The 25,716-nt window shown below is 37.9% G+C and overlaps 1 protein-coding gene across 1 annotated transcript; it reads right to left on the bottom strand.

Moving 5' to 3' along the window:
* Positions 1-179: 179 nt before the first annotated feature.
* On the bottom strand, positions 180-22,212 carry LOC127857332 (multiple epidermal growth factor-like domains protein 8). Its single transcript, XM_052393735.1, has 8 exons — positions 22,158-22,212; positions 20,547-20,712; positions 19,436-19,631; positions 18,403-18,597; positions 17,663-17,811; positions 10,244-10,373; positions 2,768-2,987; positions 180-1,741 (listed from the first exon to the last, which is right to left on the bottom strand). Exons 1-8 carry the CDS (start codon positions 22,210-22,212, stop codon positions 864-866), a joined length of 1,989 nt encoding a protein of 662 aa, XP_052249695.1. The 3' UTR covers positions 180-863.
* Positions 22,213-25,716: the final 3,504 nt, after the last annotated feature.

Below are 25,716 nucleotides of genomic sequence, written 5' to 3'. Positions count from 1 at the left end.
ACTGTCTACACAAGGTTTTTCTATTATTTGACCTAGTTTTTGATCCCAGATGACCCAAATACAATCCCAACCCATTTTCCATCAAGATAAACATTCTGACCAAATTTCATAAAGATTGGATGAAAACTGCAACCTCTATTGTCTACACAAGGTTTTTCTATTATTTGACCTATTATGTGACCTAGTGACCTAGTTTTTGACCCCAGATGACCCAAATACAATCCCAACCCAGATTTCATCAAGATTGGATGAAAACTGTGACCTCTACTGTCTACACAAACAAATTGTTGACGGACACACGCACCCACGCACATACGGACGTCGGACATCACACGGTCACATAAGCTCACCATGTCACTTCGTGACAGGTGAGCTAAAAACTTAATGAATATTTATAGGAATCCTGCTGCAAAAACACACAATTTCTTGGCAGCTTATATGTTGTGAAACACAGGCATACATCTGGTTATTTGGATAAAATATACCTGTATTATGCAATACTGACACATAAAAAATACATAAATCATAACATGATATAGAGCATTAAAGACATATAATAAATCATACCTTTCAACATGATTATTAACCTTTATGAATAAAAGAAGCTTCTAATTAGAATGTTATCTTTCTATGAACTAAGCTTAAAACGTTTTTTATTTAAAAGATTTTTCTGTTCATAAAACAATAAAATATTCAGATTTTCACCATAAAAAAACATAACATTGAAATAGAAACAATTTCACACATATGAATATTAAACAAATAATGCAAATCAACACATTATTTTGAGGTATAAAAAGTCCAATAAAGCAACAACAAATGCTTATGAATAAAATGCCACAAAAAAAAACACTTCACAAGTGTCACACATTGTGCATTCGTCTATGCTTTCCAGGTGCGCTAGACTGGTAAATAAGCGCTGAAGCAAGACATAAATGCGATGGCGCGGAAGGGCCACCAGGCAACTGTAGAACGATCGTCCCAACCGCTGCCAGGCAGTCATCTGTAGGCTCCATCGCTATCGGCGTGATCTCAAACTTTCCACGAACGTTCAATGGTGGGGAATATTGCAAGTGCGCGTCACTCGATAAAAACGGGGTCTTCTCTGTGGGTTTTCGCACCTGCCTCACACGCAAGTTCGGCGAAACATTAAATGGTGTGATTGGGTGATCAATATGCACTAGGACCTTGGCAAACGGTCGGGAAGCCATGTGTAACATTTCTCGAGCCCGTTGCTGTCGGTTACGACGAGCATCAACTGCTTGTTTGGTCTTCCACAGTAGCACGCACACAGCGAGGAACAGGAAAAAGCAAGAAAAGAACACAGAAAAGAATACGAAGAGATCAATATGGGGCTGATCCTGCCTGAAATATATGTTTCCCAGTGTGTCATTCTTATCAGCATTTCCAGTGCTAAGGAAAACCATAAAGAACTTCGAAGTTTTCAAGTTCAGTTTCTCATTTGGTAAAGTGATCACCAGTCTCCCTTGTAGGTTACGAATAATCAAAACCTCATCAGGGCTATGAACAGTGACAAAAGTGTTCAGCGATACGGCTTTAATGGTTTGAATCACAGGAATCTGCAGTTCAGAAATGCTCAAATCTGAATTGTCCGAGCGCTTCCTTCTGGTCTGTTCATATTTAAGATAATTTGGGTCCAGACTGACAATGTGTTTACCAGTCTGTCTGTCAGGGTGCACCACGAAGGTATCATCATATGGGGAGAAGAAAACGTCTACACCTGAAAAACCCAGAACAATGTTTTTATTAGATACAAATCTGGGGGTTTTCAGCTATGTAAAAAAGGCCGTAAAACGGACCTGATCCCAAAGCAAACGGACCTGATCGTAAACCAAAATTATTTAAAAAATCCCAATTGGGTCATTTTTATCAATAAAAAATTCCCAAATTTGACACTTTTATCGATTAAAAAAAATCCCAATTTGACCAGACTCATTATCCCAAAATGCCTGGAAAAAACTGCACATTCTTCAATTTTTCAAGTTTGGTCAATAGAAAAATTAGTTGTTATTTTCATCCATATAATCAATGTAACATATCCAGAGATATGAATCACAACAGAATTAAATACAAAATTAGATTGAACCTGTTGAATCAGCATACCCCTTGTAATTAACCCAAAAGTTGTACACTATATGATTGACAGGCAGAAAATCTGCAAACACTAGAGGCTTCCAGATTTCATGGAGTTCAGGTTTACTGAGATATAAAGAAAAATTGTGAATCAAATTAATATCCAGAGTTAATATTTTAAAGGATTGACAGAGAAATAATAAGTCCCACAAAAACATTTAAATTGAACAAGCAAATTCGTTGAATTGACATCCCCCGCCAATATGCTTTTGGACACAAAAGTGTTATATTTGACACTCAAAAAAGCAATTTTTCAAGATACAAAGGTCCATAACTTTGTTATTAACAGATGGTGTACAATGCCATTTGGTGTGCATCATCCTCTTATCCATATATATACTCATACCAAGTTTCAATGAAATTCGCCAAAGCACTTCCAAGATATGGCTCCTGACGAACGGAAAGACGGACGGACGGACAACGCAAAAACAATATCCCTCCGCCTATGGCAGGGGATAATTATATTATAGAATCAAATAGAACTGCTAAGCACATTCAGAAAACATCAATTGTGAAGGGTATGTCAACATGATACATTTTTGATAAAGACAGTGAAACAATTGTCTCCACAATTAAATAGAATAATACAGAGTCATTAGCAAGAACAGTTTACCTCCTTCGGTAACATCAATGGTGATGCGTATGTCAACATTCACGTATTTGGGTTGCGCTACAAAGAATACAGTGGACCCGTGCAGGAGGGGAGAGGGGTTCCTGGTGCATTCCAGCTGAGATTTAGGGTCCAAGCAGTAATCCTTGCTGACCGTCATCGTGCGGTAACACTGATGTCCACTCTTAGGTCGGCCTAGGAAGTAGTCCTTGCATTCAGCACACTGTAGCAAAAGAAAACAAGATATGTGTTTGTCAGAAACACTATGTCCCCTTTTGCGCCGCTTTGAAGCTATATATTTGACCTTTGACCTTGAAGGATGACCTTTCACCACTCAAAATGTGCAGCTCCATGAGATACACATGCATGTCAAATATCAAGTTGCTATCTTCAATATTGCAAAAGTTATTGCAAATGTTAAAGTTGGCGCAAACAAACAAACAAACAAACCAACAGACAAGGCAAAAACAATATGTCCCCCACTATAGTGGTGGGGGACATAAAAACTTATCTAAGTTATTCCTAGAATGTTTCTCGATCCAGTATTCACCAAATACGGTAGAGAAATCTTTACAACTACAGCTGTGCTTACATGTAAATTTCAGATTAAATATTGTATGTAATTATCCAATGTTTTTAGCTTGCATAATGATTCTGTGTTAACCCTTTACCACTGAGATACATATTTTGACCCATTTGTAGTTCTTTAGAAAGTTTTATTAAAAATAAGACCTTTCTTACTTGATTCAAGTTTTAAAGGCTTCATTTCCAACCCTTAGATAGTGATCAGCAGGAAACAGCATAAAACCTGAAAACACTGCCAGTTACATGTACTTGCAGGCTGTTCTGGTTGTATGCTGGTTGCAAAAGCCATTTTCACTTTGCTTCTTATGGGGGAAAGGGTTAATATTTTTATAGCATCAACATTCCATTGTTTGTATTACCATTCAAATCGTTAAAGCAGGGTTGGCATATTGACCGGTCAATTGAGTACAATGTATTGACCGGGCCGGCAGTCAATACCCGGTTAAAACCGGTCAATACTGTTCATTAGTGGTCATTAATGGTCGATTGCAAATTATAGCATTTATACATCACAAAGGATGACTTTAAGCTATTTAATATTAAATCAATCATTATTCTGTAATTGATAAACTTTTTTTTTGGAGTTATTAATTGTAAAAAAATCTTTAAAGCTGTAAAAAATTACTTCTTTATTAATTATGGAAACGGCCTCACATACATAAGGACTAAGGCAATACTGTATCACATGTGTTACTAAAGTATTATTACTATTGTAGTTACCATAGTATTTCACTGATCTATTGATTTATCTATTTGATAAGCAGATGGACAAACGGAACTCTTGTGTTTTCTAGATTTATAAATCTGGCTCCTAAGCCTTAATTGACATGTCGCCTTATCAGTGATCGCTCCGCCCACTTAATCACGTGGCTCAGCGGGAAGAAAACCTAGACAAGCTAACACCAAAATGGCTTCTTTGCCTATAGACTGCATATAGATTTACGCAATATTCCAGATGATTTTATGGACTTGTTGAACACCATATTACACTTGTAAAGGGGTTGATGCCATTTAGTTATTCTGCAAATGCAAAAAATATACGATTAAAGAGAACATCAGCTAGTTATAACGGGTAAATCGGTACATTAAACACGCTCTCAAACGCTTGCGCGCTTACCGAAATCGAACCCGTTATTACGTGTAATGGTGGTATTTGCAATAAATTAACACTTCACCGGTATTTACCCGTGTTATTAACAAAATTATTACCGAAACATTCCCCCTACCCCTGTATTTGACACGAAATAGCGCTTTATAACTGGGAATTCGGTGAAGTTTTACGCGCTTACTGACGCCGGGTGGGTACCTCAATCCCATATGTTATTGCGTATAAAAGTGATATTAATATTATTAAACATTGCTTATGAGACATTTATCAATCACTATAATTTAAAGCGCAAAAACAACACAGTAAGTTTGGACATTGTCTGATATAAAATTAGCGTTGTACGAAATGGAATACGGTCAGGCTATTATAAATTAATAAGGCTACCAATATCAGACGCTCGCGCAGGTACCGACTTCCCCGAAAATACCGCATTTATTGGTTAACTAATATCAGTAATATTAACTCTTTTACAATAGCATTTATCGATACGTCTTTATTAAAATAATAACAAAATGGTTTTCACTTGTTTCTGACACACACAGAAACGCATTTTTAACGGGGATTTCGTAAAGTTACACGAATTGGGTACCAAAATTCTCAACTATTTTACATGCACACGTGACATAATACATACTTAATAATGCTTAGTTATTGCTTATATGACATTTCAAGTTTGTGAAATTAATTTATGTTCTATAAAGGGGATCTCGGTAATTCTTGAAGCTTCCACTTGCTCTTGTAAAGACCGCATTGCCGCGTTAGAAATGGTATAAATTTAATTCATCTAACTTATCTATCTGGATACCAAATGTCAGAGTTGCATTAACCCTTTTTACATCGTTTTTGCCATATTTCATGTCCGTTTTTTAATCCGAAAAAATTAAACGAACTCGTTTAAAAAATGAGATCTAGGCATTCGAGCTCCTAGTGTGGATTAAAAGCGTTTATTGGTGACACCACATGAGTGCAAATGTGTAGATACCGTTAATAAGATAATATATCACATGTCACCTTCAAATAACATGTATGATGTCAATTAAGTGCATTACTATCAGAGTAATAAAACACAGCATGAATTAGGCTTCATGCTGGGGTTTATTTCTCTTTAAGTAATGCAGATGAACCTCGCTTCTGACCTAGTAACTGATAAAACTATTTTTAAAAAAGTGAAATATTATGTGATAATCAGATCGATAACATAAACTATTTAAGTCTGCTAGTATATCCGATAAAAATATATTATAATTGTCTTTGACAGTGTTGACGTCCAGTTGTTTGTGGTGACGACCGCATGTATTTATACATCTCTTACACTTCTCAAGATCTCTTTTCGGCTTTGGAAACGATATAAATTAAATGTCACCAACTAATCTTTCAGGTTATCGATTGTCCGAGTTACATAATCCCCATTGACACCGTTTAACCATTTTTAATCATTTTTTTAAAGAGGAAAACAAAAGAAACTCGTTGGAATAAAAGTGAACCTAAACATGTAGCTTGTCTAGAAAATGGCGGACAGGTTGTTGCTAACGAGTGCGCCCGATTACTCGATCGCTGATTGGTGGATCAAGTCTAGTGGGCGAAGCGATCATAGATAAGGCGTCATGTCAATTGGTCATAAAATGCATGCTGTGTCATGTCTCTGATATTTATGAAGCAAATATGCCCTTAGGCTATTTCAATTTCATATCACTCAAACAAAAGGAGATAACTTGATTTAATTTAAGAGTTACTTCTAACTTGTCTTATTTCAGAGTATTAAGAGGGTTTTTTCCTTTCATATTCAAAAGTTCAATTGGTCTTCAAATGAATAAACAATCAAATATCTTGATTATGCAAACAAATAATATGTTCCAATTGTGGGTCTACTCTAGACTCTTCTTTTCAATTATTTTTTCTTTTAATAATTATTTTTCATTATTATATCAATGGAAAATAAAATATTTTTTCACTATTTTGCTTAAAAAGAATTTAAAGAAATCTAGGCAAGAATACATGACAGGAAAGGGTCGTGTCATGGTGAATTTGTGACAGTTCAACAAAACACATTTTGACAATGCCTGTATAATGTGATGATGATGACATGTTCATATGTGTTTAAACTTTTTTGATCTCAAAAACATTGACTATACTTTTGATAATGCACATCATTGTTGTGTCAAATTGTTAATCTTGTTGAATCAACACTTATCTGAACATTCATTAGAATTTCTAAAAAAGTTCAATCGACCAGAAAAATCCAAATAATCCAAATACTTTGACTAATTTGCAAATTTTGAGAGATTGACCTATAAATTGCATGACCAGGTATAAAATAGTGGGTATTAATAGCTTAAGACATTATTGGCAACATGTCTGTTTAATTTATATTATCAATATTGTTAATTCAGCATGTCAAAATTGGGGGTAAAGTTTAATCGACCAGTATTGACCAGTAATGACCACTTCCGGAATATTGACCAGGGCGGTATTAACCGGTAAAAACCACCGGTTAAAACCGGGGGCAGTTGATTGGTGCCAACCCTGCGTGAAAGGCATTTTAGTACAAAAAACCAACAGACATAAGAATTAAAATAAAATACATAAAATAACGAACAGACTGGCCTAATACTACATGACTCTCCACAACTGTAGATGCCGGGGCCATTCAAAAGGAGCTTTTTGAGTTCAGGTCCTGAGAATTTTTATTCAATTCTCTAACTGTATAGATAGTATAGTCTATGTTACAATATTTTCATATATTTTGTTAGTTTTTTTTTTGTGTTATAAATGTTTAAAATGTTTAACATTTTAAATGTTTTGATGAAAAACACAGCAAACATCTTATCTAATATACTGGCTTATCTTATGCTGAAATGTTTTTATAATCTAATCAAATTGACATTCTTTCATATATTAAGTAAATGGAATTTAAAACTGAAAATTGTCAGTAGAGGTAAGTTTTTCGAAATCTTGCTTGCAAATGGCCTCTCTTTCACAATTTGCCACATATTTAAGCAAAATTCAACTGAAAACATTCAATGAAATTAAAAAGAACATCAGATCTAATAAAAGTCAATGATCTTGATTTCTATGAAAACTATTCATTTTTAAGTAACATATTTAATTAAGAGTATTTTCAAAAGTGCTAGGGGCAAATAAACAAGAGCTGTCAGAGGACAGCGCACTCGACTATTCGAGTGCTTGACAGTATTACGTAAGCCATCATGGGGAAATTGTTCATATTCAATAATTTATTAGACAATCTTTAAAAAAAAAAAGGAAAACATAATTTATTTTTTTTTGGGGGGGGGGGGGGGTATGGGGGGGTATAATGTGGGGTGTGGTAATTTATAATATGATGTTTAAAAAAAATAATATTTTTTTGGGGAGTGGGGTGGGGGGTAGGAGGGGTGGGGGGTGAGAGGGGGTATAATGTGGGGTGGGGTAATTTATTAGATGATGTTAAAAAAAAAAAAAATTGGGGGGGGGGTGAGGTTGGGGGGGGGGGGGGAAAGGATTCTGGTAGGGGCGTGGGGTATTGTTTGGGTGGAATCCATTGTGGTATTCAGGTAAGTGTTGTTTTATCAAAGTAATAATAAAATGTGATCATAAATAAAGAAGTTATGGCAACTTAAGCAAAAGGTTCAATTATCTAAGTGTAAAAGGGGCCAAAATTATGTCAAAATGCTTGATACAGTGGTCTGCTCTTGTTTATAGGTTGGGGTCATGTTGGTAAACAAGTATGCAACATATAAAAGCAATATGTCAAAGTATATAGGAAATATTTGGGGTAGTACGCAAACTTTAACACAGATTTATCAATAATATGCATATTCTAAGTATAAAAGGGGCAATAATTATGACAAAATGCTTGATAGAGTTGTCTGCTCTTGTTTATAGGTTGGGGTGATGTTGGTAAACACGTATGCAAAATATAAAAGCAATATGTCAAGGGACAATGAAAATAAATGGGGTAGTACGAAAACTTTAACATTTGCTGCATATTCTGAGTGGAAAAGGGGCCATAATTATGACAAAATGCTTGATAGAGTTGTCTGCTCTTGTTTATAGGTTGGGGTCATGTTGGTAAACAAGTATGCAAAATATGAAAGCAATATATCAAGGGAGAAAGAAAATATTTGGGGTAGTATGAAAACTTTAACATTTGCATGCAGACGCTTACGCTAACGCAGAAGCCGGGGTGAGTAGGATAGCTCCACTATATATATTTCATATATAATAGTCGAACTAAAAAAACTCGTTATGGTACTCGTTCTGGGAAAACTGGGCTTAACCCTTTCCCACTCAGAAGCAAAGTAAAAATGCCTATGTGCAAACAGCATAAAACCAGAACAGCCTGATAGTAACTCACAGTCTGTTCAGGTTTTATGCTGTTTGCTGCTCATCTGTATCTAAGTGTTGAAAATGAAGCCTTTAAAATTTGAATATAATGAGAAAAGACTTTAATCAAATTTAACTTTCAGAGAGAGTACAAATGCATAAAAATATGTAGCTAAATGGTAAAGGGTTAATCCAAGATATACATGTAGGTGTGTAAAAAGTCTTACCAAATTAGCCTGTATGCTTGCACAGGCTAATCTGGGACAACAGTTTCCGCTTTTATGGAATTGTTTGTTTAAGGAAAGTCGATTTTCAACAAAAATCCATTATAAACCAAAACTGTTTTCTTTGATTTGCCAGCGTTGACTGCACAGGCTTATCTAGGATGACACTTAATGCTTTAAGCCCAGTTTTCAAGAATGAAAGTTTAAAAGTTTGCCATGGGGTAATGGATCAGGTGTCCGCCTAGCGATCGGGAGGTCAGGGGTTCGACCCCCACTTCGGGGAGCATTCTCTAGATCTTTCCTAAAGACACCCAAGTACTGGTTATAGGCCCAGGAAACAGACTCGAGAACATTTCTATAAGCTTGAGGCTTTTGATGCAATAAAGCTAAAATAAACAAGAGGGCCTAAAAGGCCCAAGGTATCCCCCGCAACATATGCTTTGTTTGAGGATGGGTGCAAATTGGACGGATGAACATAATGATAGATGGACGGACGGAGGACAATAACACAAAACTAACTCTGGCGCGGGAATATATTCATACCAAGTTTCAAAGAAATCCGCCAAAGCGCTTCCAAGATATGGCTCCGGACACAAAAAAGCCTATAGTAAAAAGCATTTTTTTCAAGATACAAAGGGCCATAAGTCTGTTTTTAACAGATGGTGTACAATGCCATTTGGCGTGCATCATCCTCTTATGCATATATATACTCATACCAAGTTTAAATGAAATCCGCCAAAGCACTTCCAAGATATGGCTCCGGACACAAAAATGCCTATAGTAAAAAGCATTTTTTCAAGATACAAAGGGCCATAAGTCTGTTTTTAACAGATGGTGTACAATGCCATTTGGCGTGCATCATCCTCTTATGCATATATATACTCATACCAAGTTTCAATGAAATCCGCCAAAGAACTTCCAAGATATGGCTCCGGACACTAAAAAGCATTTTTTCAAGATACAAAGGGCCATAAGTCTGTTTTTAACAGATGGTGTACAATGCCATTTGGCGTGCATCATCCTCTTATGCATATATATACTCATACCAAGTTTAAATGAAATCCACCAAAGAACTTCCAAGATATGGCTCCGGACACAAAAGTGCCGGACGGACGGACTGCCGGCCGGACGGACGGACTGCCGGCCGGACGGACGGACAACGCCAAAACAATATCCCTCCGCCTCTGGGGGGGGGGATAATAGGTTTGAATTAAACTAAAGAATGAGGCTAATAAGAACCTGTTTTTCGTGGCACTTCGGGTCGGTGTTGCCCTGCTCCACACTGCACTTGGTGTCAGTATTGTTTTGACACTGGCAGTTCTCTCCACTCTTGTCATTGCACATGTCACTGTGACCATTACACATACACCTGTTGTGTGAGAGAAAGAGATTACAATTACTCGCTATACAAAAAGTAAAGCAAAAATGCCACTGTGACCCTAACACATGCACCTGTAACATGAGAGAACGAGTCCCCAATCGCTCACTATACTTTAAAGGTAATGCACATGGCACTAAGACTTTTACACAAGCACCTGTCAAGTGAGAGAAAGAGTTTCAAATCACTCACTGTAGTATACATAAGATTTTGCTTATACATTCCATTTCAATCAAATTTTTTTTTCCATAATGACTTTTCTTATGCATTATGATTTCTCATTTTACTTAATATTACTAAATTAATATGACTTAAATTAATATTTCTACTTATTACATTTTGTATAGGGACCCAGAACGCACTTCTCCTTTATCATACAATTTCAACACTTCATCTTCATTACACATAATATCTATTTCAAGCATATCCCATGTAAACAAGTCTTAAAGCATACTTAAAACAAATTTTTTTTAAATAAAATTCATTTTAATTATTAAATACTTACCTGTTATCGTATGCTTATACTTTCCAAGGGGAAATAACTCATCCGGAATTTTAACTGGGAATCCGCCACCTCAATACCGTAATACAGGCCAGGTTAAACATAGTGCAATGCAACCTAGCCAAAAATCGGTAACCAACCCTCAATATTCTTTCCGGATCAACCAGGTGTATACGTGTCTTTTACGGCTCTGAATTAAAATATTGTTTTTCACTTGGTTGATTGGGGTTTTGAATAGATAAATTGTGTTATTTATCTTTTTATTTCTCATTCGGATTAATTTGTGTGGATTTAATGGATTTTGTTTCATTTGTAAAAGGTAAGCCATGCTTGTTTTTATCGAACAATGGTTTATTTCTACCATGCTGGGTGTTTTCAGGCGCGAACGACCACGTGCAAAACGTGCTCTTCTAATACATTGCTAGAACGTGCAAAGCATGTTCTTCTAATGTGTTACGAGATCGTGCAAAGCGTGTTCTTCTATTGACAGATTGTTTATCATTTGCCATTGTGTGCAATAATGATTTTAACGTTCCGTATGACAATCTAATTGATCGTCATTTTATTTTTCATCTGTTTTGAATTAAACTTTTGTTTAATTTATGATCTACGGCAGTATTATTATAATTTTCATTATGGTCAAATAATGATTTTATGTGCCGTATGATAATCTGGTCTGTGACCAGTTTATGGTTGAATATGCTTTGCTCTTGTTTTTCATATATTCGACTACATGATGGTCGCAGAAACAAGAGTGGATAAATACCCGGTGACTTCGCAGATCATGGATGATAGTTGCAGTATCAGTCACCGGGTATCGGGCACGATCGCGACCGTACTATGCTAAGTCTCTTAGACAGTCGGTCAACATCAGACCATATGGCGACACCCGTCAGCCGGTCTTTGCCCGATGGCATTGGTCAAGGACATCGACCAATGCCGGACCATTTGGCATCCGCCATACGGTCATTATCCGGTGACAACACTGGTCATGATATGACCGGTACGTCACCGGGGACGTTGATCACGGACCATTGATCGACGTCTGACTGGCCGGTCCGGTCACCGGTCATGTCACCGGTCCGGTCCGGTCATTGATCACCGGTCCGGTCCGGTCACCGGTCCGGTCTGGTCACCGGTCATGTCACCGGTCCGGTCACCGGTCCAGTCCGGTCACCGGTCCGGTCCGGTCACCGGTCCGGTCATTGATCACCGGTCCGGTCCGGTCACCGGTCATGTCACCGGTCCGGTCACCGGTCATGTCACCGGTCCGGTCACCGGTCCGGTCCGGTCACCGGTCCGGTCATTGATCACCGGTCCGGTCCGGTCACCGGTCATGTCACCGGTCCGGTCACCGGTCATGTCACCGGTCATGTCACCGGTCCGGTCCGGTCACCGGTCATGTCACCGGTCCGGTCATGTCACCGGTCCGGTCATGTCAACGGTCCGGTCCGGTCACCGGTCCGGTCATTGATCACCGCTCCGGTCACCGGTCAACAGTCATCAGTTAGGCCTGCCACCGATAACACCAGTCACCGGTCAAGAAGAAGAACTCGGTCTTCTTCATTGAATTATTCTCCTATTCTTCGTTGAATACATCGTCTTCATCAAGGATTAGACATCGGACACGCTCTTCTTCGTCGAGCAGTTCTCATCGTCGCGGCTCTCGTAAGCGATCACGTCGTCACTCACGGAGACGTTATTCTAGAAGATCTCGGTCTCATCGCAGCCGATCCACATCTCGGCCGATCCAGATCTCGACATCGCAGGAAACGAGGACGTCGTCAACCTTCACGTAGACATCAGCGGACTGCATTGAGCACCACTGGATATTTATCGAACATACCTCTCCTTCATTGAGCAGTTCTCGGCGTTGATACGCTCGTAAGCGATCATGTCAATGCTCACGGAGACAATATTGTAGAAGACAATATTTCCAGCGTAGCCGAACAATATTTCGGCATCGAAGTTATATGGATGTCGCCACTTCTCACGTAGGCGTTAATGAACCTACTGGTCATATCGACGTTCTCCATTTTATTCCTTTAGGAATATCATGTCTCCATTCCACGTGTGATGGTTCTTCTTATGGCATCCACACATGTTGCAGTCACCGAGCCGTAGTTGTATACGAACACTAGTTCGTTTAACATTCAGGCTTCGGGATAAGCTGTTCTTTTCTCCACTACGACTACAAGGACACTTATGCCTATTAATACTGATAATCTACCGTTGTTTTCCGGTTAACATTATCAGATGACTTCGTGGATGGTCATTCTTCTGCACCAGATATTTCCATTCTGACGCAGTTATATTATACCGGTCCCGATCACCGGACATCGGTCACCATTCATCGGTCATATCACCGATCACTGATCACCGGTCAGAATAAGTGATGTCTCATCGCCATCGGATTGGATTTTTTTGGCATGATCTTCTTTTCCGAGCAGTGCTTGACATTGATAACAGACCATTTGGATTCCACCATTTTTTCGGTCTTTAACTGGTAACGTCACCGGTCATATTATGACTGGTCCGTTCACCGGGCTACAGTTACCGGTCATTGACCGGTCCGGTTCGGTCACCACTTACCAATTACCGGTATTCCACTGTGTTTTCATCGGTCAATTTTTAGTATCACGGGTATCGTCTACATTACATAGTTGTATACCCCTGGCTATGATTGTATTGAATATTATATTTTATGGATTCAACAATCTACATGACTTTTTGTGTTTTTCAATACTGATTTTCTACTGGCGACGGTCACCAAATCATGCTATATCTGTTATTTGTACTTCTATCTCAACCGGCTACATGCAGACTACTGGTCTTGCAGATAGATCGGCTGAAGTGGGCTCGGAGATTAGCATTGAGGTCGAACATTACTATTTGACCTCTATTAATTTATGTTCGAGACCCGAAGGATGAATTGTTTTAACCGCCTTTACCTGTCGGCTACAGACTTTGCAGTCAGTGTCACGGAACAGTTGGGACGCTAGCAGGATTAGCAAGACGACATTTGTATCGACTTCTGCTTTTCTATTGCTCCTACGGCAGTGCATATTTTCAAGCTACTGGAATCAACAAGAGTTCTGATACATAGGATTGCCTATCAGATTGACCGCATAGCGGCTACAGTCTTGTAGATGGCTTAGGACCTATTGAACTCAGATCTTAGATCCTAGGATCTGGAGGGACCTCATCTTAAAGTTATTCTTCTATTACACTTCTGGCCATAACAGGCCGTCTTCCTATAACTGGTCGTATTCCTTTCGGAATTCGTCCAGGTTAGAAGTCTTGAAGTAAATGGATTAATCAAGTCAGAATTTAAGACTTCCATGCATTCTACCGGCAAGCGTGGACCCGCTTAAGGTTACCCCTAGGGTTTTCACCTTTTTCTGCCATCACACATCCGATTCCGGAGGTACCACTATCAATCATATTTCCGTACTTCGCAAATCGATGACTTCGCGACCTGTATTATCCAGGATTTTAAAGGCGCCTGTTATTGGTTCAAGAAGAGGCTATATTCTGTAGATAGGTCATTAACTTATAAGTGTTAAACACTGTCCTATTCTACCAATTTTCAAGTGTGTTTGGAGTGGGAAAGTTCGGCTTGCCGTGGTTTCTTTGCCCACCCATCCTTGACAAATGGTTCCGGTCACCGGTCGGTATTTACCGGTCCGGTCACCGGTCCTTCTGCTGAGACGTCTTTTCTTACGTCCGTTTCAGCTTTATTTTTAAGATAATTGTATTAATCTCGGGATTATTTAATGACACAGATTTCCATCTTTTTGTCATTATTTACCACTATTCAGTGGTGTCTAGACTAGAAGATTATCTTGGCAAGAATATAGTTTATTCTACCACAACCTTCCTTACATCTTATACAGATGTGAGCAGATAAGGTTATGGACGATCACATAGAACAACGTATCTTGATTTTCTCAATTATGTGGTATCCTAACGAATATCACCTGCACATATACATCTTGAAAAGCAAAAATTCTTTTTAGCTGTTTTTCATTTACAACACATTTTCACGATTCCTTTGTGATGGTTTCAACTATCACACATCGGTCGTGGTTTACTTACAGACACGGAGGTGATCATATTATCACTCCTTGTAACTGGAAATCAGGAACTTATTCGTTCTTTGCAAGAACAACAAATTTTCTCTATCGTCTTTCTCATACCAGTTCGTCTCAACGCCCTGTTGGACCTTTTGTCCTGCAGTTCTTTCTTTCGAATTATTTTTCCGTTGGGTTCAATAATGTAATCGCGCATGCGCGCCAGTGAAGTTGCAGACGAGTTGCATGGTGTACATAGTATATCAAAGAATGTTGTTTATCATCAAACGCTAGTTATTAGCGTTATGCGATCGTATATCGCAGTGTATACCGGTATGCTGAACAACGTCAACAATGCAGTTCACAGAAATCGATCCAGCAGGGTGTGCGATTGTTATACATTCGTCCATTGACATAAACTGGAATATCTTGCTTTCTTGGTGAGTTTTTGCAATAACTGAGTTTTTGCCATAATTTCATGAAATATACGTAATGAACCATGGGATTATGGTTCTACGACCTTTTAAGTCTCCTGTACAATTATTTTCAGGAAACTTCTTCACAGGTCAAATATCATATCTCACTGAGACATATTTTTACTGATCCAAACATGTGCCACTTCATGTCTGGCCATTAATAACTTTTAGTTATCTCTACAGAAGAACGTTTTTCTGTTAGAGTTTCAATCCTTGTTACTTGTGCAAGGACAATTCCATCAGAACTGTATAAAGGTTCTATGGAAATTCATTTTTTTTTACTGGGTAATTGAGAGCATAGTTATTACCTTAATCACTCTGCTAGATACATAGAGGTTTTTCTCATCTTTTTCTTGATGATAAGAAATTTGTTCTTTTCTTCATCAAAGGATAGAGATTATGCTCTCGTATACCTTGTTTTGTGTAAGTCATCGCAACTCTGTGCTGTCTTACCTATTTTGGAACTGATCCAAACTATGGAACGTCAACACTATGTTTTTCGTTCCTTTACCTTCTTAAGCGGTTTTGACTTGTGTAACATGTTGGGATGCTTAATGAGCTCCCTATGAACCTTTTTCATCAGGCTTATTAACAGTTCCAATATAATTTTAAGACGGTTTTCCTTCTTATTATGGCTTTTACCATACGGAGAAGTGAAATTCATGCTTTTTCTGTTGAATACGACCAATTCCAGTTGGATCTATTGTCGTTTTCACTTTGTTGTGTCAGCCAGGATTCCTTGCTTAATATCAAGTCCTCTATATGGCTTCTACCTTCAAGTTTCCAAGTTTTCTTAAACTGGTAGTCATGAAGATGAGGATAAACTTCTTTGGGCAATCAGGGCTTTGAAGTTCTATCTCAGCAGTGTTAGTCAGAAGTCCATTCGAGGTTCTCAAAGACACTCTTCATTTCCCCCAAAAAAGGGGGGGGGAGATGTGTCTGCGGCTTCTATTTCTCGGGGTTAGACCTCGACTAAGGAAAGTTAATCTTATCCTATCTAAGGATTCATTCCTTTTTAGGATCTGACCGCATGAATTAAGAGCTCTGTCTGTTTTGTGGGCATATATTAATCACACCCCACTTTTTGACGTGCTCTAAGCTGTTTACTGAAGGAATCCGACCACCTTGTCATCTTTTTATCTTCGTTTTCTGAAGTGCCAACAATACAATTTGTATACGTTTGGGCTTGTTGTGGTTTCACTTACGGTAGTGTCTTCTTTACGACATAGACATATTACTCTGTCCGAGAAGTCATAATTAATACCGTTTTAACGAAGATTACTTGATATCATTAGCTGATAACCCTGTTTATGGGTTCTACTGTGTTGGGAAAATATATACGAACCTTCCCACCGCAGCTGCAAAATCAGCATACGATAACAGGTCAGTATTTATGACATTAAAACAAATTTTTTTAAATAAAATTCATTTTAATTATTAAATACTTACCTGTTATCGGTAAGTCCCACCTCCCACCCCGCTATTCGATTAATATTTTTGTATATATATTGAAAGAATATTGAGGGTTGGTTACCGATTTTTGGCTAGGTTGCATTGCACTATGTTTAACCTGGCCTGTATTACGGTATTGAGGTGGCGGATTCCCAGTTAAAATTCCGGATGAGTTATTTCCCCTTGGAAAGTATAAGCATACGATTACAGGTCAGTATTTATGACATTAAAACAAGAGCACCGCATAACCGGTGCCACGCTCGGCTGCGAAAGCTTGTCAGATTTTTTTTTTTTTTTTAGAGGTCACAGTGACCTTTACCTTTGACCTAGTGACCCAAAAATGGTTGTGGCGTGTAGAAGTCATCAAGGTGCATGTACATGTGAAGTTTCAAAGTTTTAGGTGGAAGCACTGTGATGTTAGAGGCAAAGTTAAAGTTTTATATTAGAGGTCACAGTGAGCTTGGCCTTTGACCTAGTGACCCAAAAATGGGTGTGGCATGTAGAAGTCATCAAGGTGCATGTACATATGAAGTTTCAAAGTTTTAGGTGGAAGCACTATGTTGTTAGAGGCAAAGTTAGTTTTATATTAGTGGTCACAGTGACCTTGACCTTTAACCTAGTGACCCAAAAATGGGTGTGGCATGTAGAACTCATCAAGGTGCATGTACATATGAAGTTTCAAAGAAGAATTCTTTCTTTTGTTTCAAGAATTGTCTTCAAATGATAGTATTTTGCATGATATACATTTGTCAATACATTCGTCAAATCACTACTCACTTCATGCAAGGCTCCTCGGGTTTCATACCCGGACGTCTGAAGTACCCGGGCAGGCAGGTCTCACAGCGATCATCCTTAGTGTGGTGCTGGCAATTCAGGCAAATAGTCTCGTTCTTCAGCCTGGGGCCTGATGACTGGAGCCTCATGAACTGTAACAAGGATATAACAAATTGCTGCATTTGATAACTACATAATTAGCCCAATTAAAAAAAATATATGTGAGTCTAGCTCTGGGTAAATGGGGCTATATGCATATTGCTTCTAAGTTCTTTCGCACATTTTAATAAAGGGTTCTTTGCTGACTTTTGGAGAATGAGAAAAAAACATTACAGGATTTATACCAAACAAAATATTCTCTAACAAAATTTAATCACATCAGTACATAGTTTCATTCTTTAAGAAAAGAAAACTGCTGCTTTATGAAAGGTTTGCAAGTTAGAAGAACTATTTGAAAATTAAAAGACACTTATAAACACGTTTGAAACAAAAATAAACTTTAATATCATCCAGTAGGAAATTCAAGGATTTTTTTTTTAATCTTGGCATTTTAACAAAGTTCTCATAACTTTCAACAACCCTTCTGATCACAATTTTCATTAAAAAATGAAATTAAAAGAAAAGTAGAAGAATCTCAGGCCTGAATTACAAAACAGACCTTAAATAAAATCAATAAAATACTCTAAGGACAGGGCATTTTTTATGGTAAATTTGTTAAATTGAAAATATTTTCTTTAATCTACCTCGCTCATGAAACCTGGTGACTTCACGTCCTTGAATCTTTCAAGAAGACCCATTATCTGGGCGCTCTTGGCGTAGTGGTTGAAACGAATGCACACATCTGAATGCTCATTACAGAACTCTGTACAGGAAGTGCAGTGGCCGCCATCTTTAGGGTCCCCCACGTACAGGGGCTTGCACTCCTGGCATTGCAACCCCTGAAACAGGAATGACAAATATTGAGTACATGACTGTACATGAATCCCCAACTTACATGTGACCCCTTAAAACAGGAAACAGAAATTTAAGAACTGGACTGTATATGACACTTTAAATGAAAATGAAATTATGAAATACAATATATATAAAACTTTATAAAAAAATTCTGACATCGGGACCCCCAAAAAAGGGATGACCTATATTAAGTTCAAGACACTGTAGAGGAATTTTGCATGCACAATATAGACATTATGACATCAGGACCTTTACAATAAGTGAATTGTGTTCAAAACATACACATTTTAACATTAAAACTCCTTCATAAAAATCTAAGGGTATAATAAACTTACATAACATCCTATTAAAATAGAATTACAATTATATTATAAAGTGATAAGAATTATATCACTGTATAATAAACTTAATAAACCAATTATTGAGTTTATTGGAAAAGTTTGTCATCTTCTTGTGGGGAATTTTGGTAAGATTTTTGGGAAATAATGTTACTTTTTGCCATTGGGAAACAGCATGTAAAAGGCTGTAATTTTGGGCAAAAAAATCACTGTAATGTCAAGCCTTCTGAGACTTGAATAATGAAACATCACCTTATATGACCTAAATAGGCACCTTAACATGGAAAGACATGCAACAATTATCCAAATTTGTAACATAAATCAGGACAAAACAGGCAAATTAGCTGAATTGATATCCCCGAGCAAAATAAATTTTGTTACAGACGGATCGACGGACCACGCCAATACTGTATACCTCCGCCTTTAGCAGGGGGTAATAAACAGCAAAAACATATCGTCCAATCAGGAAATACCAACTACTTACCTGAGTATTGTCTGTACAGTTAAGGCAGATATTCTTCTCTTCCTCACTACGGCACGTGCTGTGCCCGTTACACTCGCACTTGGTGGAGCAGTTCTTGCCGATGTATCCAAAATGGCAGTCGCATGTGTCTGGTTTCACGCATGTCCCATGCACGCAGGCCTGGTGGCAAACCGGGTTACAGATGCTCCTGCCCTCGCTGAAATGTGTAAAGCATGATATCAGATATGCAATTTGATGATGAGACGAGTTCTTGGAAAACTGGACTTAATGGATGTGCGTAAAGTGTCGTCCCAGATTAGCCTGTGCAGTCCACACAGGCTAATCAGGGTTTACACTTTCTGCCTTTATAGCATTCTTCATTAATTAGAAGTCTTCACTTGACCACTTAACCAATATTCAGTTCATGCAGAAAGTGTCCTACTTAATGGGCAAAGTTGTTTATAAAAATGTGGACCAATTAAAATTGCAATTGACCTGCAGTCTGTGTAGATTTTATGCTGTTTGCTGCCCACCAGTATATCTTAGGGATAGAAAATGAAGCCTTTAAATCTTGAATTCTATTAAGAAATGTCTCCAATTTAAATTTATTTTTTAAGGGACTATAGACACCTACAAGATGGGTGTCTGAGTGGTAAATGTTTAGTGCATTGTCACAGGTCAGCCCTGCACATACTCAAGAAAGGAAGCCCCTGAAGTTCAAGACTAGCCAACCTATTGGCCAGTTCACTCAGCAGGATGTTTAGTGCATTGTCACAGGTCAGCCCTGCACATGCTCAAGAAAGGAAGCCCCTCAAGTTCAAGACTACCCAACCTATTGGCCAGTTCACTCAGCAGGATGTTTAGTGCATTGTCACAGGTCAGCCCTGCACATGCTCAAGAAAGGAAGCCCCTCAAGTTCAAGTCTACCCAACCTATTGGCAAGTTACTAAACCCATGCCCTATGTTCTTACTCCTCGCCTTGGAAACCTAAAATTGGGAACTTTAGGCAGCCTAGTCATTTGGGAAAAATATGTACTGTTTAACATTGACACCAGGGCCAAATAACAACAACGAACTTGACCAAAAACACACACTTTGCTCCCATTTATAAAGACACGCCCTATGAACTTACTCCTCGCCTCGGATGTAGCCTTTTTTACAGGTGCACAGGAACCCGTCAGACAGGTCACTGCAGTCCTCTGTCTCAAGATCGCATGCGTGGTGACCGTTACGACACTCATCCTCCGGCGGGCATGTACCGTACGACCAATGGGGGTCACGGGCATAGGAGTCCTTGTCTGTGAAACATTGACAACAGTTAGTTTAAAACTATTCACCATTGTACTGAAAGCCTAAGTGGTATTGAATGCTCTTGATTTCTTCTCCTGGGTAGAACCAGTACTTGGTGTGATTTTGGGGTAGACAGGCCTTTTTCGCCCTATGCTACTGGTCCGAAATTCGAACCCATTCCCAATGCAAATCTGGTTGTTTTTTTCCCAATTGAAAAAAAAATCCCATTAAAAAAAAATTATTATTATTTTTTTTTTAAACTTTAAAATATATAAGTTAACATGATCCAGTGTAGAAAATAGAAAAATATTACAAAATTTAATTATCTGTTGCCTTGAATTTGTTTGAAAAAACAGTAAAATATGTTAAAGATAAAAAAACCTGCACTTATCACACATGTTCATAATATTTTGTAAAATTTTAATCATATGTTATCAAAATAGTCGTTATTTACCAGTTAACGGCTTCTTTGAAACATAAGAAACACTATTTACATGCGATTATTTTTCCCAATTGAGTCAGTTTTTTTGTTTTTTTTTTTCCCCAAAATAGGGTTTGTCACGACGTGAAAATCCCAAAAATTCCAGTGTAGCGTTTTTCCCAAAATGGAGCGGAAAAGGCCTGGTAGATCTAAGAATGCTCTCACAGTGGGGAGAAACCCTTGACCTCCCAGTCACTAGGCAGAAACCATCCACTATGCCACGACGATTATTAGACAACCATACAAGTGTTCACTTAAGTCTTAAAATGATTTGACTTATTATTGACATCTTTAACAAAACTTCCATGTCTTATATCAAAATAGATCATTCATATCTCAGCGTAATGTAACTGTACAGAATATATCAATCTTTAAAGGATATTGTTGACCAAAATAGGATTTAGACATATAAGTAATTTAAAACAAGAGTGCCTGAAAGGCCCAAAGTCGCTCACCTGTGTTAACAAGATATTTTTGGGACAAATCTTCTGACCAAGTTTCATGAAGATTGGACAATAAATGTTGCCTCTATAGTGTTAACAAGGTTTTACAAAAGCCATATATATATATATAGCCTTATAAGGAAAAATGCCCCTCCCCCTGGTGGCCATGTTTTTTAAGAAACCAAAACCATTTTCAAACTCATTCAAGATATCATTGGGACAAATCTTCTGACCAAGTTTCCTGAAGATCGGAAAATACATGTGGCCTCTAGGGTGTTAACAAGGTTTTATTATAGCCATATAAGGAAAAAATGCCCCGACCCCTGGCGGCCATGTTTTTCAACCAAAGGGCATCCTTTTTGAACTCATCCAATATATTATTGGGATGAATCTTCTGACCAAGTTTCATGAAGATTGGACAATAAATGTGGCCTCTAGAGTGTTAACAAGATTTTACTATAGCAATATATAGCCATATTAGGAAAAATGCCCCGCCCCTTGGCAGCCTTGTTTTTCAAGCAAAGGTTACCGTTTTTACACTTATGCAAGGTATCATTGTGGCCTATCTTCTGACCAAGTTTCATGAAGATCGGAAAATAAATGTGGCCTCTAGAGTATTAACAAGGTTTTACTATAGCCAAATAAGGAAAAATGCCCTGACCCCTGGCGGTTATGTTTTTCAACCAACCAGCATCATTTTGGAACTCATCCCAAGATATTATTGGGATGAATCTTCTGACCAAGTTTCATGAAGATTGGACAATAAATGTGGCCTCTAGCATGTTTACAAGATTTTACTACAGCCATATATAGCCATATAAGGAAAAATGCCCCGCCCCTTGACAGCAATGTTTTTCAAGCAAAGGTTACCATTTTTGAATTCATCCAAGATCTGATTGGGACAAATCTTATGAGCAAGTTTCATGAAGATCAGAAAATAAATGTGGCCTCTAGAGTGTTAACAAGGTTTTACTATAGCCATATTAGGCAAAATACCCTGCCCCCTGGCGGCCATGTTTTTCAACCAACCGGCATCACTTTCGAACTTGTCCAAGATATTATTGGGATGAATCTTCTGACCTAGTTTCATGAAGATCAGACAATAAATGTGGCCTCTAGAGTGTTAACAAGATTTTACTATAGCAATATATATAGCCATATAAGGAACATGAGCTGTCAGAAGACAGCGCGCTCGACTATTCGAGTGCTTGACAGTATAACGTAAGCCATCATGGGAAAATTGTTCATATTCAATAATTTATTAGACGAAATTTTAAAAATAAAAAAAGGAAAAAATATTATTTATTTTTTTGGGGGGGGGGTAGGGGGGTTGAGAGGGGGGGTATAATGTAAAGTGTGGGCATTTATTAGATGATGTTCAAAAATAAACAAGGGACAAAATTGTCACAAAACCAGGTTTTCATTGTGAAAAAAAATCTGATAAAGGGAGAAAACTCAAACAGAACTATTGAAATGAACAAACAAAATTAACCCCCTTTGTAAGTTTGTTTTTTAAAAAAATCTATTTTTAGTCGTGGCGACCTTGACATTGGAGATATTGACGTGATTCTTTGGTGCGACACACCGTCCCATGATAGTGAACAAATGTGCCAAATGATTTTAAAATCTCACAATGAATGACATAGTTATGGCCAGGACAAGCTCATTTATGGCCATTTTTGACCTTTGAACTCAAAGTGTGACCTTGACCTTGGAGATATCGACGTAATTATTTTGCGCGACACACCGTCCAATGATGGTGAACAAATGTGCCAAATGATTTTAAAATCTGACAATGAACGACATAGTTATGGCCCGGACAAGCTTGTTCCGCCAGCCCGCCAGCCAAGCCAGCCCGCCAGCCAGCCAGCCCGCCCGCATTCGCCAATCTAATAACCAGTTTTTTCCTTCGGAAAACCTGGTTAAAAAAGGAAAAAATAATATTTTGTTATATTATTTTTTTTTGGGGGGGGGGGGTAGGGGTGGTTTAGAGGGGAGTTTAATGTGGGGTGTGGTCATTTATTAGATGATCTTTCAAAAATAAAAAAAGGGAAAAAAAAACAATTGGGGTGGGTGGGAGGTGGGGGGGGGGGGGGCAGGGAATCTTGGCTGGGACGTGAGGTATTGTTAGGGTGGAATCCATTGTGGTATTCAGGTAAGTGTTGTTTTGTCAAAGTATTAATAAAATCTGATCATAAATAAAGAAGTCATGGCAATTTAAGCAAAATGTTCAATTTTCTAAGTATAAAAGGGGCCATAATTCTGTCAAAATGCTTGATATAGTCGTCTGCTATTGTTTATAGATTGGGGGTGATGTTGGTATAGAAGTATGCAAAATATAAAAGCAATATGTCAAAGGACATAGGAAATAATTGGGGAAGTACACAAACTTTTACATAGAATTATCAATAATATGCATGTTCTAAGTATAAAAGGGGCAATAATTCTGTCAAAATGCTTGATACAGTTGTCTACTCTTGTTTATAGGTTGGGGTCATGTTGGTAAACAAGTATGCAAAATATGAAAGCAATATGTCAAGGGACATAGGAAATAATTGGGGAAGTACACAAACTTTAACATTTGCTGCATATTGTAAGTGGAAAAGGGGCCATAATTATTACAAAGTGCTTAATAGAGTTGTCTGCTCTTTGCATTTGCACGCAAACGCCAACACAAACACCGGGGTGAGTAGGATAGCTCCACTATATATATTTCATATATAATAGTCGAGCTAAAAATGCCCCACCCCTTGAAAGCGATGTTTTTCAAGCAAACGTAGCCATTTTCGCACTCATCCAAGATATTATTGAGACCAATCTTCTGACCAAATTTCATGAAGATTGGACAATAAATGTGGCGTCTTGAGAGTTAACAAGTGAAATGTTGACGACGCATGACAGACAAAAGGTGATCACAAAACCTCACCATGAGCACGTTGTGCTCAGGTCAGCTAAAAATAAGATGCATATTCTATAGATTATCTTTAAAAACGACATAAGAAGTAATCTATAGGGACTTTTACCCACAAATAATCTTCTCAGCCAATATGCTGTTCTTCATTCAAGTAATCAATACAGTTATTTTGGATATTTTTCTACCAATAACTTCTCAACAAATTGGCTGTTCTTTACCTATAATAACCATAATACAACAATTATTCTCAACAACATTAGGTCAACCAAATGGAATAATTTTTTATCTTTCATATTCAGGTTTTACAAAGAACTTTAACAAATTTAGGGTGTTAAACAGTGGACATGGAACAAAATAATTCACAGAATTATTTCCTAAAATATCACAAAAATGTTGTCAATAAGCTATAAAACTGCAAAGTAGAGCTCTTGGCAACAATAACAATTGCTATAACAAGATGAGCTTGTGAAACACTATGTCTCTGTATATGACGTTTGACCTTGAAGGATGACCTTGACCTTGACTCTTCACCACTCAAAATGTGCAGCTCCATGAGATACACATGCATGTCAAATATAAAATTGCTAGCTTCAATATTGCAGAAGTGACATTACATGAGCAATTTTGACCCATATATTTGACCTTGAAGGATGACCTTGACCTTGACCTTTCACCACTCAAAATGTGCAGCTCCATGAGATACACATGCATGCCAAATATCAAGTTGCTATCTTCAATATTGCAAAAGTACTCATAAAATGAGCGATTTTGGCAACATATATTTGACCTCTGACCTTGAAGGATGACCTTGACCTTTCACCACTCAAAATGTGCAGCTCCATGAGATACACATGCATGCTAAATATCAAGTTGCTATCTTGAATATTGAAATATTGCAAAAGTGTACATTAAATGAGCGATTTTGACTCATATATTTGACCTTTGACCTTGAAGAATGACCTTGACCTTTCACCACTCAAAATATGCAGCTCCATGAGATACATATGCATGCCAAATATCAAGTTGCTATCTTCAATATTGCAAAGTGGGGGACATAAAAATATATTTTTAGACTTGTGGACCCTTTGTATTAGGAAAAATTGCATCGTTTTGACTAATTAGATACAGTTGGTGCAATTAATTTTCTGGTAAGAAATACTTTAAAAACAAGAGA

Source organism: Dreissena polymorpha, chromosome 14, assembly GCF_020536995.1.
Source record: "Dreissena polymorpha isolate Duluth1 chromosome 14, UMN_Dpol_1.0, whole genome shotgun sequence".
Classification (NCBI taxonomy): domain Eukaryota; kingdom Metazoa; phylum Mollusca; class Bivalvia; order Myida; family Dreissenidae; genus Dreissena; species Dreissena polymorpha.
Note: the sequence above shows the minus strand (reverse complement) of the source record. Positions and strands in the feature narration are given on the sequence as shown.

Coding starts and splice junctions, on each gene's coding strand:
- LOC127857332 (XM_052393735.1), bottom strand. CDS start 22,212: ATGAAACTTGGTCAGAAGATAGGCCACAATGATACCTTGCATAAGTGT. Junction 20,713..22,157: donor CTTGCATAAGTGTAAAAACG/GTAACCTTTGCT, acceptor AATGTTTCACAG/ACAAGGACTCCTATGCCCGT. Junction 17,812..18,402: donor CACCAGGTTTCATGAGCGAG/GTAGATTAAAGA, acceptor TCCTTGTTACAG/TTCATGAGGCTCCAGTCATC.